At 52.5% G+C, this 15,656-nt stretch overlaps 1 protein-coding gene across 1 annotated transcript in view; it reads left to right on the plus strand.

Moving 5' to 3' along the window:
* Positions 1–14,630, plus strand: part of LOC115271355 (integrin alpha-D-like) — a 24,192-nt gene extending 9,562 nt beyond the window's left edge. The window contains 20 exon segments of the mRNA XM_029913292.1: positions 1,980–2,146; positions 3,591–3,731; positions 4,026–4,232; positions 4,422–4,552; positions 6,938–7,095; positions 7,254–7,408; positions 7,560–7,691; positions 8,316–8,389; positions 8,608–8,749; positions 8,973–9,086; positions 9,618–9,697; positions 9,855–9,938; positions 10,090–10,165; positions 10,406–10,513; positions 10,842–10,925; positions 11,102–11,215; positions 11,413–11,505; positions 11,683–11,743; positions 11,746–11,792; positions 14,511–14,630. Coding sequence (XP_029769152.1) covers positions 1,980–2,146; positions 3,591–3,731; positions 4,026–4,232; positions 4,422–4,552; positions 6,938–7,095; positions 7,254–7,408; positions 7,560–7,691; positions 8,316–8,389; positions 8,608–8,749; positions 8,973–9,086; positions 9,618–9,697; positions 9,855–9,938; positions 10,090–10,165; positions 10,406–10,513; positions 10,842–10,925; positions 11,102–11,215; positions 11,413–11,505; positions 11,683–11,743; positions 11,746–11,792; positions 14,511–14,630 — 2,288 coding nt within the window.
* Positions 14,631–15,656: the final 1,026 nt, after the last annotated feature.

Genomic DNA, 15,656 nt, shown 5'->3' on the forward strand with positions numbered 1-15,656 from the left:
TCTATTTGGCACTGGTGAGGCCACATCTGGAGTATTGCATCCAGTTTTAGGACCCCCCCCCACTACAGAAAGGACTTGGGCAAATTGGAAAGAGTCCAGCGGACGTCAACAAAAATGATTAGGGTGTTGGGGCAAATGACTTTTTAGGAAAGGCTGAGGGAACTGGGTTTATTTAGTCTGCAGAAGAGAAGAGTGAGGGGGGATTTAATAGCACCCTTCAACAACCTGAAGGGGGATCCAAAGTGGATGGAGCTCGGCTGTTCTCAGTGGTGGCAGATGACAGAACAAGGAGCAATGGTCTCAAGTTGCAGTGGTAGAGGTCTAGGTTGGATATTAGGAAACACTATTTCACTAGGAGGGTGGTGAAGCACTGGAATGGGTTACCCAGGGATGTGGTGGAATCTCCATCCTTAGAAGTTTTTAAGGTCAGGCTTGACAAAGCTCTGGCTGGGATGATTTAGTTGGTGTTGGTCCTGCTTTGAGCAGGGGGTTGGATTAGGTGACCTCCTGAGGTCTCTTCCAACCCAGATATTCTATGATTCTGTGGGACGGGGATCTGCTGGGAATCCAGAGTGGGTTTGGTGGGAGCCTATGACTCTTCCACTGGGATATACCTATACAGGAGCAGTGGGAAGCTGAGTTTCATCAACGTACCCAGAACCTCTGGGGACATGAATGATGCTTGCCTCGGTAAGAACAAACCCAAAGATTTCCCCTTACCTATTTATACAGCCCCTCCTCATCACCCCAGAGGGGGCTTCCTCTTAGTTCTGGTAAAGGGATCTCTGTGTAGCACTGTTTGTAACACCCCGACACCCCAATATTCACCACTGTCTTGTAATTAGGATATGTTTTGTACAAAGTATGTCTTGTGAGGGATTACTCTAAAAATCTTGATCTGCTAAACATTAATCTCATTGGATTGTGTGTGTTATCGTTCTATGTGAAGTTATGAAGTTTGGCTACGTATGTGTTACTAAAATGTGTGGTGAAGTTCACAACACGCACAAACAGCCTTTGAGGTACAATGCTAAAAAGGCCAAACAGTGTTAATGGCTTATTGAGGAAATGCACATATGCACATGGATTACCCCAGGAACTGGGTACAATAGAAACCTCTCAGAGATAGCACTACACAATGGGAACTGTTTGTCCCAGGTCACAGCAAGAGAGCTTTACCGCGAGTGGGAAGAAGATATAAAAAGGGGACAATGATTTCATGGGGGACGTCACTCTCCCTACAACAACATGCCTGGAAATATCTGAGGGGCAAGGACAGAACCGTGGGAAGTGATGGTCCCAGGCTAGAGGGATTTTTAGCCTGAGTATGAAAACCTGGGAAAGCCAAGGCGACTTGTGCCTTAAGAATGTGCTGCCTGTTTATCACTCAGGGTGAGAATCTGCTTATTTGTATCCTACCGGTCTAGTGTGTTATGCTGAGTTTGCAAGTTTTCTTTATTTATTAAGGTAATCTGCTTTGTTCTGTTTGCTTTCCCTTATAATCACTTACAATTTACCTTTTGTAGTTAATAAAGTTATTTCTTGTTTATAGTATCTCAGTTTGTACAATTCATGCCTGGGGGGTGCAAGAAGCTGTGCACATCTCTCTCCACATTGAGGGAGAGGGTGAATTTTTATGAGCTTGCGCTGTGCAGATCTCTCTGTACAGTGTAAGACAGTATTATTTTGAGTTTATTGCCCATAAGGGTGTGCACGTGAGTTCCGGGTGAGTCCTCTCACATAGAGCTGATTTCAGTCTGTGTCTGGCGCTGGGTGTGGCCCTACCTGTGTGTGTGTGCTGCATAACCGGAGAGCTTAATTCAGCAGAACAGGGAGAGGGAATCCAGGCTGGTGGAGCAGGAGAGGCTCAGTGAAAACCCAGTCCATCAGGTGGCATCCTGGATGGGGTGGTCCAACCCATCACACTGTTGTATGGCTGTTTCCCATGTCACCTCCCCATGTCTCTCTTTTCCTTTGAGGTTATTCATCTCAGGTCATCACAGCCAACGGGCAGAGCACCTACATGGTCGGGGTCCCTCTATGCCCAGGCACCGGCAAAGTCCTCCTGTTCAGCAGAGATACCAAGGGTGGGGAATGGACACCCGGATCGGAGCTGTTGGGAGAGCAGGTATGGGGAGTGTTACAGGTAATGTGGAGTGTGGGTGTGAGAGAAGGAGAGCACTGGAGGAAAGCTGTAAGCTTTTGACATTGTGTAATATTTGTGTTTGGCTTCACCTTCAGGAACGATTCGGTCAGAGAGCCTCAGGCAGGGGATAAACTTGACTGGTTTAGAGAACTGCACCGCAGCTGACATTCAGCATCTCTCCAATATCCCACTTCTGTTACCTTCACTTACAGTCTAGACGGAACTCATAAGGTGGATACGGACAGAGGCCCAGACCCACCAAGGGACTTAGGCATCGTGATGCTGCAGGGAGGCACCTGCCTCTGCCAGCGATCGACGAATGGGGGGAGGGGAGAGAGAGACACAGGCACTCTTCACCTACCCGACATGTTGGGTCTCATCCAATAGGCATGCTCAGAGCTGCCGAGATATTCACAAACCAACTGTAGGAGACAAGAGACGTTTCCCTTATAGAGCGGGGATTAGAGTTCTCACCTAGGACATGGGTGACCCCTGGTTCAAATCCCTGCTTTGCCTAATTAGCAAGAAGGATTTGACCAGGTAGCTGCCCTCTCTCAGGCAGTTGTGATTTGCACATGTTCTGTGGCTCAACTGATACTTAGTTACTCAATTAAACTGGAACAACATTAAGAGGGGAGACTGAGGGAGCCCATATCAGAATATCCCACAGCTCAGGGGTTAGAGCACTGAACTGAGAAATAGCAGGTGCCTGTTCAATTCCTTCTCCTCTGACCACACCTACCGGAGGAGGAGGAGTTAGATGGAGGAGCACCTGTCTTCCCCCAGTTTGTGGAGTATGCTGGGATGTGGGGGGGAAATAGGCACCGGGTAATTGCATGCTTAGAGTAAGACAGTAAGGCACAAGCCCTGCCCTTGAGACAGCAGCAAAGGAGCTTCTGCTGCAAAAATTTAGGCACCAAGTCAGGTTAGGCACCTACAGGGGTCAGCGGCAGCCAGGCAGAGGTTTTGCGGCTCACAGAGACAGTAAAGTCCAGGGGGTTAAGCACATAAGTACCTTTGTGGATCTAGGCTAGAGAGACTCAGGCAAGGAAATAACATTACTAGTGATATTAACGGTGTCTGAAAAAGATCACACTACACTAACAAAATGAATTTCTCTAAGTCCAATTGCCTATACATGCCACCTAAACAAAACATATAACAGTGGCTCAGTCACTGATGAACTTGACTTGTGATAGCCCAACCTCTAAAAAGAATTGCACCACAGTTAGCATTCAGCATCCCCGTCCCTCCAAGATCTAGCTGCCTGTCTGTTCAAGAACACTTACAGAGATAGTGACACCGGCTGCACTGAGGGAGGGTGAGGCTAAAGATGGAATGAACATTGTGACTGAATCCTTATCCCCAGAGGGTAAGAAGGGTCCCAGTGGGAGAAGAAGCAGGAGGTGACTAAATTGAGGGGGTGGCTTATGTGCCTCTCCAGATTGGCTCGCGTTTCGGGAGTACACTGTGCGCTGTGGACCTCGACAGAGATGGGAACACGGACCTGGTTCTAATCGGAGCCCCTTTGTACCATACACCTCTGAATGGAGGACGCGTCTATATCTGCCCGATTAACTTGCCGGTAAGAAAGAGGAGTGCAGCCATGGGGAAGATGGGTGGCCAGGGGTTCTTGTTTGCCTGGACTGCTGTGATGCTGTGACAATTAGTATTGCAGTAGGGGGCATGGTGCTCCAGGAAGCAGGGTAGAGGCTCAGTAGGGGGTGCTCTTCCCTCCCAGTTAGTTCTGGCCCCAGAGTCGGGAGGGGGGACACACACTGTGCTGCAGAGAGAGGGGAAGGAGCTTGGTAGGGATCACTCTCTGACGACAGCAAGTGCTGATCCTTTCCCCACGTGTCTTTTTGGATTGGGCCTGCAGGGGACGACGATGATCTGCACCAAGACACTACATGGGCAGACGGGGGAAGTGTCTGGGCGCTTCGGGGCCAGCATGTCTGAAATCGGGGACATCAGCGGGGACGGACAGACGGATGTGGCCATCGGGGCTCCCATGGAGAATGACAATCATGGGGCCTTGTACATCTTCCATGGGGAAAAGGGAGGCCTCAGTCCCCAGTACAGACAGGTGAGCCCAGCTCCTATGGGGAGGGGTCAGTACACAGCCCTGAAGGGACACCATGGGACCCACAGCCCCCTAGTGCCCATTATACAGTGTACTCACCCCTTTCCTAGCCCTTATCCTCTGGTGCCCCCTAGTGCTCATTATATAGTACACTCACCCCTTCTGCATCCCTTAATGCTCTCTGCCCTACAGTGCATAGTGGGGTCACAGTTTCCCAGCAAGCTGCACTACTTTGGCCAGGCTGTCAGTGGCGGGACAGATCTGACGGGTGATGGACTGCCGGACATCGCAGTGGGGGCACAAGGGGAGGTCCTGCTGCTGAGGTAAGTAACTTTGTGTCGTTGCACTGTTCCACATGACAGTCTCAGGCGTTGTCTACACTAGAGAGTGTTTTCAGTACAAGTTATGCCGACGATCTAAAAGTGCAATAATTTCATCGCTATTCCATGTCCACACTATGGTCCTTGTGTCAGCAGAGCGCATCCACACTTGGTGCTGTAGCACTGAGAGTGAGAGCAGTGCACTGTGGGTACCTACCTCAGTGTGCTACTCACCACATTCCACAGCTAGGTGTTGTGGGAAGGTGGAGTGGATCGCAGTGCATCATGGGTGTGGAATTAATGTCCCATGATGCAGTTCTTTCCATCCCAGCATTCCAGGGGCTTTCGACTGCATTCTGTGGCATTTTTCAATGTTTACTGTGCACCTGCCACCTCTGTCTGAAAAGATGGATCCTGCGCTGATCTCTACTGTTGTGGTCACTGTTACGAACACATTGTGGATGGTCTTGCAGTATATCATGAGCTCCCAATCTGAACAGGAACCAGAGTTACCTGACCTGCTGTGTGCCATGGAAAGAAACAACACCAGATTACTTTTGGCATTCATGGAGTAACTGAACACAGTGGACCGTCGCTTTTGAGCTTGGGAAACAAGCACTGATTGGTGGGATCACATTGTTATGAAGCTGTGAGATGACGAGCAGTGGGTGCAGAACTTTTGGATGTAGATAACCACCTTCCTGGAACTGTGTACAGAGCTCACCCCAGCCCTGCAGTGCAAAGACAACAAAAAGAGAGCTACCCTCTCAGTGGAGAAGTGTGTGGCAATTGCAATGTGGAAGTTGGCGACATTGCCCACACTCACCCTTCACTACGACCTGGATTGCAATGTGGAAGTTGTGAATCAGTTTGAAGTCGTGAAGTTGATCACAGGGGCTTCGTTAATGCAAGTGTGCAAGGCCATGAATCGAATCCTGCTACAAAGGACCATGACTCTTGTCAATGTACGTGAAATAGTGAATGGCTTTGTAGAAATGGGATTCCCTAGCTGTGGCAGGGTGATAGATGAAACACATATTCCAATTTTGGTCCTGGACCATCTTGTGACAGAGTACATCAACAGAAAGGGGCACTTCTCCATGTTATTGAAGGCACTTGTAGATCACCGTGGGTGTTTTGCTGACATCAACGTGAGGTGGTCTGGGAAGGTGCATGACGTGCAACTTCAGGAGCACCGGCCTGCACAGAAAGCTGCAAGCAGGGACTTTCTTTCCAGACCAAAAGAATCCAATGGGGGATGTTGAAATACCCATCGTGATCCTCAGAGACCCAGAGTATCCCTTACTCCCACGGCTCATGGAGCCTTAAATGGGAAAGCTGGACAGCAGCAAGGAGCGCTTCAACAACAGACTGAGTAGATGCAGAATGACTGTGGAATGTGCCCTTGGCACATTAAAAGCGCGTTGGCGATGCCTTTAGGGAAGGTTAGATCTTAGTGAGGAAAACATTCCAATGGTCAGAGCTGCCTGTGGGGCTAAGGGTGAAAAGCTTGCCTGGGGTGGAGTGCTGAGCCAGATCACCTGGATGCTGATTTTGAGCAGCCAGATAACATGGCTATTGGAAGGGCACAATGGGAGCTATTTGAACAAGGGAGGCTTTGAGGCAACATTTTGAGAATGAGAACCAGTAATCTGCCATGCTTCATTAAGCTCAGTTATCTGTAGTGTAGATAAGGCCGCACACAGTAGCAATACATTGTGTGTGTCTGTCTGTCTGTCTCCCCTGCACTGGAGAAAGGCACAATGATAGCTTTGCTGCAGGGCCGGCGAGTTGCATGAGCCCATGGTGCTCGGGCTCCAGGAATATTCCTGGCTTGGGGGCCTGTCTCCACCAAAGTTTGGGTCTGAGTCCCACCTGCTGCCCCCAAACACCTCCCTGATTCCTCCCCCATACTTGATCCTCTTGGCTAAGATGGGGCTCAGGGTGGTGGAGTGCTGGTGCAGGGGTGGTGGTGTTCAGGGCACTGTGAATTTGTGGGTGGGGGTGCTGGGCATAGTGTGTCCAGGGAGTGCTGGCACCCCCTCCTGAACCCATACCATCTGCCCCAGGCAAAGAGCCCACACCTAGCACCTAAACTCCCTTGAAAGCCTTAGGCAGGCAGATGTGTGTATGGTGGGGTGAGGGGGAGGACAGGACGTGGACCTGTTCTGGACACCACCAAAAATTATACAAACCTGCTGCCCTGCCTTGCTGCTCCCTTCTCTGCTCCCCAGCATCTCCTCTAGCAGAACTGCATATCCGTAACTTGTCTCCCTGAGGTGCTGAGAGCACATCCAGGCTGGGTGGGAGGCTCTGGAGAAAAAGGGAGGGGGCCTGGCCCCATTGCAGAGAGCAGCTGGGTGATGATTCTGTTCCCCCCCATGGCAGGTCCCGGCCGGTGCTCAGAGTCGGGGTCTCCATCAGCTTCCAGCCCCCCACGATCCCCACCTCGGCCTTCGACTGCCAGGGGCAGGAGCAGCTCAACACAGAGGCCAGCAGAGCAGAGGTCTGCTTCACCGTCACTAAGATCACCATGGACAGCCTAGGTCAGGCCATACCCCCGCCCCCATATTCTGAACCAGCCAGTTCCCTGCCCTGGGGCTAGACTGGAGCCAGGGCCCCGTGGAGGGGAAGGGCCCTGTGTCCCATTTCCCCTTGAGATTCCCACTGTCTCACTCTGTCCCTCATTTCCCCTCCCCCGTAGGTGACAGGATCTTCAGCACTATCCAGTACAGCCTGGCCCTGGACTCCGGGCGGACAAAGATCCGAGTCGCCTTCGACTCCACCGGCCCTGTCCTGAGCAGGGAGCTGCGGCTCGGCATCGAGAAGAAATGTGAGATGTACCGGATAACAATACCTGTGAGTGCAGGGTGTCCCGGCTCCTTCCCTTACCACTATGTCTGATCCTCCAACCCTGCCCCTTGCTCCCAAATCACCCAGAGAACAAACCTTTCTGGATCCCAGTTCCCCTTTCCCTTCAGCGGCCCAACGTGTCTTTCTGTCTCCCCAGCTCTGTCCCGAAGACATTCTGACCCCCATCACCCTACGCTTCAACTACACCCTGACGGGGGAGCCCATCGCTGCCGCCGGTGGCCTCAGACCCATCCTGAATGAGGACTCTGTGCTGGTGTCTGCAGGCTCGGTAAGGTGCCAGAGCCAGGCCCCACAGTGGGTCTGCTGCAGGAATCGAACCAGTGATGTTGGCATTCGAAAGCGAGAGACTGCAACGTTCAGAGCCAGCAGCAGCTTCCTAAAACTCTTACAGAGTATGGGCACTAGAGGGAGACAGAGACGGATGCCCAGTTTGCCTTGGCTACAGACCTGTCTCTCCTAGGTGGGAACGTTCCAACTTCTCAAAGTTCCCCAAATTTCTGTCCAAAAACCAAAATATTTTTGGCTAAAAAAATGATTTTTGCTGAAAAATTTTCAAAACTTATTTTGGCCAGGGCCCCTTAGAGGAGAAAGGCTCCATGCCCTGTTTCCCATCCCCCCATGAGGCAGGCCCCCTGACCTGGCACTCCTAGAAGTGTGATACTGTTGCTGGCCGGAGCCGGGAGGTGGAAGGGGGAGGAGGGGTATGGGTGAGTGGGTGGGTGGCAAGGGCAAGGCTGATGATGGGTTCAACTGTCCCCTGTGCAGGGGACTGGGAGGTGCTGGGGTAACTGGAGGGCCCCTGAGTCCCTGCAGTGTCGTTCTGGCAGATGGTGCTGCAGCCCCCTCCCCACCCACTCTGATCCTGCTCTCCTGCGTCTCCCCCCACCCCCAGCTCCCGTTTCAGAAGGACTGTGGCACGGATGGCCGCTGCGATGACCAGTTAGCAGTCTCCTTCAATTTCTCTGGGTAAGTCACCGAATCCTCCCAGCAACAGCACCCGCCATGGGGGGACCCGTCCAGCTTGATCACACCTTGGATTTCCAGAGCTGATGGATCCTGGGTGGGGGGCACTGCTGTGGCAAAGATCGCAGCACTGGGGTCCCTGGCTGGGCACTGCTAGAGGAAGTTCACAGAGCAGCGAGGGCACTGCCCTGAGGAAGCTCACCCCTTTCTCTCCCCCTTAGCTTGAGCACCCTGGTGGTGGGGGTCGCCCCTGAACTGAACACCACCTTCTCCATCCAGAATCACGGGGAGAATTCCTACAGCACCAGGGTGCAGTTCTTCTACCCGGCCGCGCTGTCCTACCGCCGGGTCCTGCTGCTCCAGGTACCTCAATGCACGCCAAGCATGAGGGGCAGACTCTGCAGGGGGCGCTGTGCTGCAGTTGGGGAAGGGGTTTCTGCAGGGGATGCTATGCTGCAGAGAGTGGGCAGGGGACTCAGTTTGGAGTGCCGTGCCGCAGGGACTGGGTGAGGGCTTGGCAGGTGGGGTCATGCTGCAGGGAGGGGATGGAGGGCTCATCTCTCACTGGCTGGTCCCCTGTGTTCAGTCTAACAGGAGGGCCATGGCCATTAAATGCAGCTCAGCAGAGGGCTCAGAGGAACAATCTCAAAGGAACAGCACCTGCCACATCAACCACCCCATCTTCTGGAGCGGGGCCGAGGTAAGGACGGGCCCCGGCTTGTGGACTCCCCAGGAGTGAATCCAGCTGTGAGCAGAGAGGGGAAGTTCCCTGGGGTCAGCCCAGCCCGTGACCAGAGATGTGCTGGGGAAAGGGCCACGGGGAGCCCGGCAAGTCAGTGCAAACAGAGCCCTGAGGTCACTCTGGGGCTGCGTCAGGCCCTGCTGGGTCTGCAAACCAAGGGCCAGACTAGGGGGGCTGGAAATCAGGCCTCACTTGGGGAGAAAAGAACAAAGGGAGGGGCTGTTCCCTCCCCCATTTGGGGTCCTTAAAATGATGGTTAATGGGGTGTTGCCATGGCACAGAGCCGGCTGAGGTCTCTGGATCCCAAACCAGGTTAATGCTGTTGGGCAGGGGCAGGGTCATGTTAACACCTTCGCCTCTCTGGGCCCATTTATTCCATCTAAGTTCATACAACAGTCCCCCAATCCACTGTGCCTGCCCTGCCCCTGCAGTCTCTGGCAGTTCCCCAGGCCCTGAGCCCAGCAGCTCTCACCCCCGTGTGTTTTCCAGGCCGTCTTCGTTGCCACCTTCGACGTCTCTTCTGAGGCTGACCTGGGGGACAGGCTTCAGATCACGGCCAAGGCCAGCAGGTGAGGGGGCTGTGCAGGGCCAGGGGGTGGGGTGGGGGCAGTGGGAGGGGGCCATGCACGGAGCAGGACAGGGCAGTGGCCTATAGTGCAGTCTTCCTGCACAGTTACCTGCCTGCGTCTCCTCACATCTCTCTCCTTTGCCCTCCCCTCCCTGCAGTGACAATGGTGGCCCCACCACCGAGCGCATGATTCACCGGGCGGAGCTGCCGGTAAAGTACGGCATCTTCATTATCCTCACCAGGTAGGTCAGTGCGGAGACAGAGTGGGGGAGCGCCCACTGCTGGGCCCCCATCCTGTTCCCTGCAACACAGCGCCCCCACCCACCGCCACTCTTCAGCCCCATCCATCACACTCCCGTCTCTCTCCTTCCTTCCATCCTTTTTCTTCCCCAGACTTGAGTCAACCAAGTACATCAAATTCTCCTCCAAGGAGTCGGGGACAAGTGTGCCAGTGACACATCGGTACGAGGTGAGGCCGGTGGCACAGAGTGTGAGGAGTGAGATGGGGCAAGAGGGAGGGAGTGGAAGTGGTTGAATGGGATCTAGTGGGTTAGGGCATTGAGGGGGAGGGGGAGGGGTGGGCAGGGATCCAGGACTCCTGGGTTCTATCACCAGTTCTGGGAGGTGAGTGGGGTTAGAGTGGGGGTTGGAGATCAGAGCTCCTGGGTTCTCTTCCTGCAGTGCCCTATGGAGAGTCTGTTTCTTTCAGGTCAAGAACCTGCGGCAGCGAAGCGTCCCCATCTCGGTCACGTTCCAGTTCCCCGTGGAGCTGAGCGGGATCCGGGTGTGGGACGCCTCTGAGGTCGTTCCCTCCAAGGTACCTGCCTCTCCCTGCCCTTGTGCGTGTGTGTGTGTGTGTGTGTTGGACTCAGTGACACCTGCTCTGCCCTACAGTGCCCCCTGCTGGGACAGGCTGCGTAGGGGGGAAAGACCCCTGCCCCAGCCCCCGAGCCAGCCAGTCCCCTGCCCTGGGGCTGGATTGGAGCCAGCACCCCCTAGTGGGAAAAGGCCCTGTGTCCCCTTCCCCACCCCCGTGAGCCAGCCAGTCCCCTGCCCTAGGGATGGATTGGTGCTGGTGCCCCCTAGATGGGAAGGTCCCATGACCCATTCCCACCACCATTAACACCATGTCTCTACCTCCCCAGCCCCAGCTGGCTCAGTGCACCAGTGAGGCTGAAACGCCAGGTTCAAAGGACTTTGTGAAGCAGATGAGCGAGCGCCCCCTGCTGGTGAGTACAGGCTGGTGCTGGTCCCAGCAGCCCCTTCCCCTCCGCGCTAACACAGACAGTGAGTGGGGGGCTGGGCTAGGGGAGGGACCCCTGATATAGACAGACTCAGACCCTCATGGCCATGCTGATCCCCAGCACGCCCCCTGCCTCACCCGGTGATATCCTTCCACCCCCAGAACTGCTCCGTGGCCACCTGTAAGAAGATCCGGTGCAGAATCGCCTCCCTGGAAATGCAGCAGCCGCTGGAGTTCATGATCAAAGGGAACGTCAGCTTCCAGTGGGTCTCCCAGGTACGAGAGCTGCCTCTGCCTCCCAGCACCAGGAGAGCATCCCCCACACCTCTCTCCAGAGGTGGCTGCATCTCAGTGCTGGGCAAGGGATTGCCCCTGTGTGAACGGCCTGTAAATTGCCCTGGGTGCCTCTGGGGTGATGCTCCGGGCAGGTTTGTGTCATTTCTGGTCAGGAACGGTGAATTTCTCTGTTCCAGACTCAGCAGCAGAAAGTGAGTCTGGTGAGCAAGGCCCGGATTGAATACGAGAAGAAGAAATACACCCAGAAGGAGGGATTCGTCCAGCGCCAGGTACCAGAGTGACTGCACCCGGGATAGAGAGAGCATCAGCTAGTGGTTAGAGCTGGGAGCCAGGACTCCTGGGTCCTGTAACTGCTCTGGGAGGAAGTGGGGTCTGGTGTGTTAGAGCAGGGGCGGGTGATGGTGCCAGGACTCCTGGGTCCCCATCTCACAGCTCCTCTCCCCCAGGTGCAGACGGTGGTGGAGCGCTCCGAGGTCTATAACTACCTGCCCATCAGTGTGGGTAGCAGCGTGGGGGCCTGATCCTGCTGGGTCTCATCACCGCAGCCCTCTATAAGGTGAGTGGGGCAGGGCTTGGACTGCTCCCCACAGCCCATCGCTATTAGGGCGAGGCCTGTGGTTCTCCAAGTACCGGATTTACCATGGGGCCGAGCCCAAGCTCAGAAGGGGGCCCATAACACTCGCTTCCTCCCCTCTTGCAGCGCTGCACAAGCCGAGCCTCCGAGCAGCAGGATCCAGCATGTGAGCTCAAAAGCCAGGGGGCCCTGGGATCTGTAGTTCCTTGGCCAGCTCCCTGCCTAAGAGCCTGCCCTGGAGCAGGGAAGGAATTCCATTTCGCAGCATTCCCTTGGCCGCTATCAACAGGAAACGGGGGGGGGGGGGGGGTGGGGAAACTGAGACCCCATGCACTGCAGCTTGCTGTGAATGGAAAGCTGGCTGCTAGAAGGGGGTGGCATTGTGAATGGGGAACAAGTATGCCCAAGGAGTAGAAGATATCACCCTCAGAAGACTTCCCCAGACTGGATTAGGGATTCTGGTGTGACCTCGCCTGGCAGCCCCCAAAGAAGGAACTGGGTGGAATGAATGGACAGTGCACCTCTCTATCTGAAGCTTAGCAAGGGAGGGAGGTGGACTCCACTAGGAGAAATTAAAATGAAAAGTAAGGGAGTGGAGGCTCTACTAGAGGACCTGGGCAGCTTTAGGTACAGTACCAGGCACGCAGGAGGATTTCCACTTCTAAGCCATGGAAGCAGAAATTGACTTTTTTCCTTTCCAGATTTATCCAATATTCAGAAAGGGAATCTAGCACCTGCCTTCCAGATTTGAACACCCTCAAAATGCAGGAGTGCTCAAGCTCAATTTGGGCAGCTGTTACTTCATTTCTCCCAAATCAAATATACTGATCCACTGTAACTTGCTGTAGAAAAAGTAGGATAAAATTGAGCAACAAATGCTGGGGTCTTTGCAGTGCTAAGTAGGACTGGAATTACTATCTTCAACAGCCATTACCATTTATTTATTTTTTTAGTTTTGTTTGTTTAAAAAGAAGACAGTGATATTGCATTGGCAAATTCCCCATAGAAATGAAGAGTGGAGCAAAAGAATAATAAAGGCACCTCAACTTTTCCTCATTTATGTAGGACAGTCTTATAATATGGATCCAGATAGCCTCCAATCACACAAGCTGAAAATTGTTCCACTTTACTGCAGTTCTGTAACCATGCGGGAACCAATCCTGTCTGTGTTCTGTGCACATCCAAAATTCCTGCTGAATTCAGAAGTGCCTTGTTTTTGTAACCATACTACCTGAGTATCAGAGGGGTAGCGCCGTGTTAGTCTGGATCTGTAAAAAGCAACAGAGGGTCCTGTGGCACCTTATAGACTAACAGATGTATTGGAGCATAAGCTTTCGTGGGTGAATGCCCACTTCGTCGGATGCATGTCATACTACCTGATATTTTCAGCCCTTGTAAGCGAAGCAGGTTGACATTTAGTAATTTGGTGGGAAGCCTCTCAGAAAAAGTTAGGTGCTGTAGGAGGTGTTGCTTATTCACTAGGTAATGTGAGACCTTCCTGTTACAATAGTAAACCAATGCAGCATAGAATGCACTTTGCTCCCAGAGTCTAGAATGGGGTCCTTTGCTTCTATGCACAGCCCATTAAAGACAATGAAAAGACTCCCACTCACTTCAACAGCTTTGGACAGAACTGGTTATACAGAGGGTAACTCCACTGTCTTCACAGGGTCCTGGCCTCACAGCGGAGGGGGGCATGTGAGCTTGTTGCAGAACTGCTGCTCAGGGATGGGACCTTCCTGGTACCTCAACCTCCAAAATAATTCAGGCTGCACTTTCTGCATGACTATGTGCTAGCTGAGGGGCGCTTGGGAATTGGTGGCCTCTGCTGCAGGTGATGGGCATCTCAGGTACTTAAAGCCAGGGCCTAGAGGAGGAAAGCGCCTAACTGCAGAGTCTGCAGCTGCCTAGGGCTGGCGCTGAGGATTTAGAGTCCCTAGTGCCGCCGTTGCAAGGTTCAAGCATGCTCAGCCTTGGAATTGCCACCCCTCCCTTGGTAGCAGCTGCAGCTATCTAAGGCTGGCCTCTGGCAATTGGCCCCATGGCTAGAGCCAGAGAAGCTGCAGGTGGCTCTGTGAAGCTAGGAGCAGATAAAGAAACTGGAGTTAACCTCAAGGAACAGAGGTCACCAGTAGGAAAGGGATGTCAAGGGGAGCAGGGAAAGAGGAAGCAGGTCAGGCTTGCAGCGGGAGACTAGCCTGTGCAAAGTAGACAGGAAACAAGCCTGGGGAGAGGTGGTGGTGGCCAGGTAGTAGACTACCATGTAGATGGGAGCAGAGGGAGAAAGGGTGGTGTCTTCAGATTCCCAAGGGCTAAGTCCTCACTTTTGGGAAATGGTGTTTGCAAGTGGCTTGCTCAAATGGCAGGATGGGGGCTGAGGGAGAGATTTGTCAGAATTGATCAGGTATCTGCTGGGTTTAGAACTTTGAGCTGAGACTAGAATCACATACAGTGACTGGTGACAGGGTGGTACTGAAGACATGGCTATAAGAAAATATCAGGACACATGGCGGGGAGGGGGTCGCTGGTGAAGGGGGGGGGGAAAGCCGACCGATCTTTGGGACAAACGCCTAAATATCGGGACAATCCCGATTTTATCGGGACATCTGGTCACCCTATTCCCACAGCCCGTCCCTCCTCCTCGGCCATGAGCCTGTGTCTGTCTGGCTCTTACAGTTTCCCCCAGCTGTCTCCCTCCAGTTCAGCTTCTTCAAGCGCCAGTACAAGCAGAGGATGAAGGACGCTGTGGAGGGCGAGGGGCCTCTCCTGACCCAGAGTGCAACCACTGGCAACTCCCCTGCTTCCAATGCCCCCAAATAATAGCCCCCCCATGCACTCCCCTAGATGGGTCACAGAACCCCCAGATTTTAATTGCTGAAGCTGGGCACCCTCACTCTGCCCCCCTCTTGTTCCCCTCCCCAACAGGCACAAGTTGCCAATGTTGGCACCCCCCAGCTTTGCCTCCCTCTGGGTTGCTCCAAATCCACCCCCACCCCCTTATGTTTGCCATCTCCAAGATGCAGAGAGACCGGCCACTGCCCATCCCCCAACCAACAAAAGCGGTCCTAGCGCCAACTAGAGCCAATCGTCACACAAATTACACTGGGCAGAATTCTATTTACCTTTTTATAATTTGAATGGAGAACAGTGAGGTTATTTTTATAGGCATTCTTTTTAGAATTCTATTGATTTAAATTTTGATGTGGAAAATTATGGGTTTTAAGCATCCCACCCCCATTTTTATCAATGTAAATGATCCCGGTTGTAGGAATTTGTGTGTGTCGGGGGTCAGGCCATATGTGAAGGTCACACAGTTATTTAATGGCAGTAGAGGTTGAGATTCAAAAAGTTAAAGCTTTATAAGTATGCTGGGAAGGATGGATTTTTATTGGTAAATGTTGAATTCATCACAACACAACAAACTGCCGACAAAATATTTCCATCGCTAATAATTGAAATTTTCCACTTAAGAACATATTGGAGTTTGATTTTAGGCTATTAACTTTGTCTATTTTGACATGTGGTGATAATTTGTGTTTGAATAGTTATAAAATGTGACCTTTTAAAATAAATTTCTGTTGTCTTTACAGAATTAGGGTTTGATTCCCCACCCCAGTAATTTTCCACAACTGAAAATTTAAATGAATAAAAATAAAAAATTTGTGCTTAGAAATAAACAGAACTGTCCATGGAAATTATTTTAAACAAGAATTCTGCTAAGCCTATTTTTAACATTTAAAAACACAAATTGTCGACAACACATGTCAAATTCTACAAAGTAATTATCCTGAAAGTTGTTGATCAGTATTGTCCTGATAAGCTATGTGTCTCAACATTGTATGTAAA

The sequence above is a fragment of the Terrapene carolina genome, unplaced genomic scaffold (genome assembly GCF_002925995.2).
Source record: "Terrapene carolina triunguis isolate 2854851 unplaced genomic scaffold, T_m_triunguis-2.0 Scaffold571, whole genome shotgun sequence".
Lineage (NCBI taxonomy): Eukaryota > Metazoa > Chordata > Testudines > Emydidae > Terrapene > Terrapene triunguis.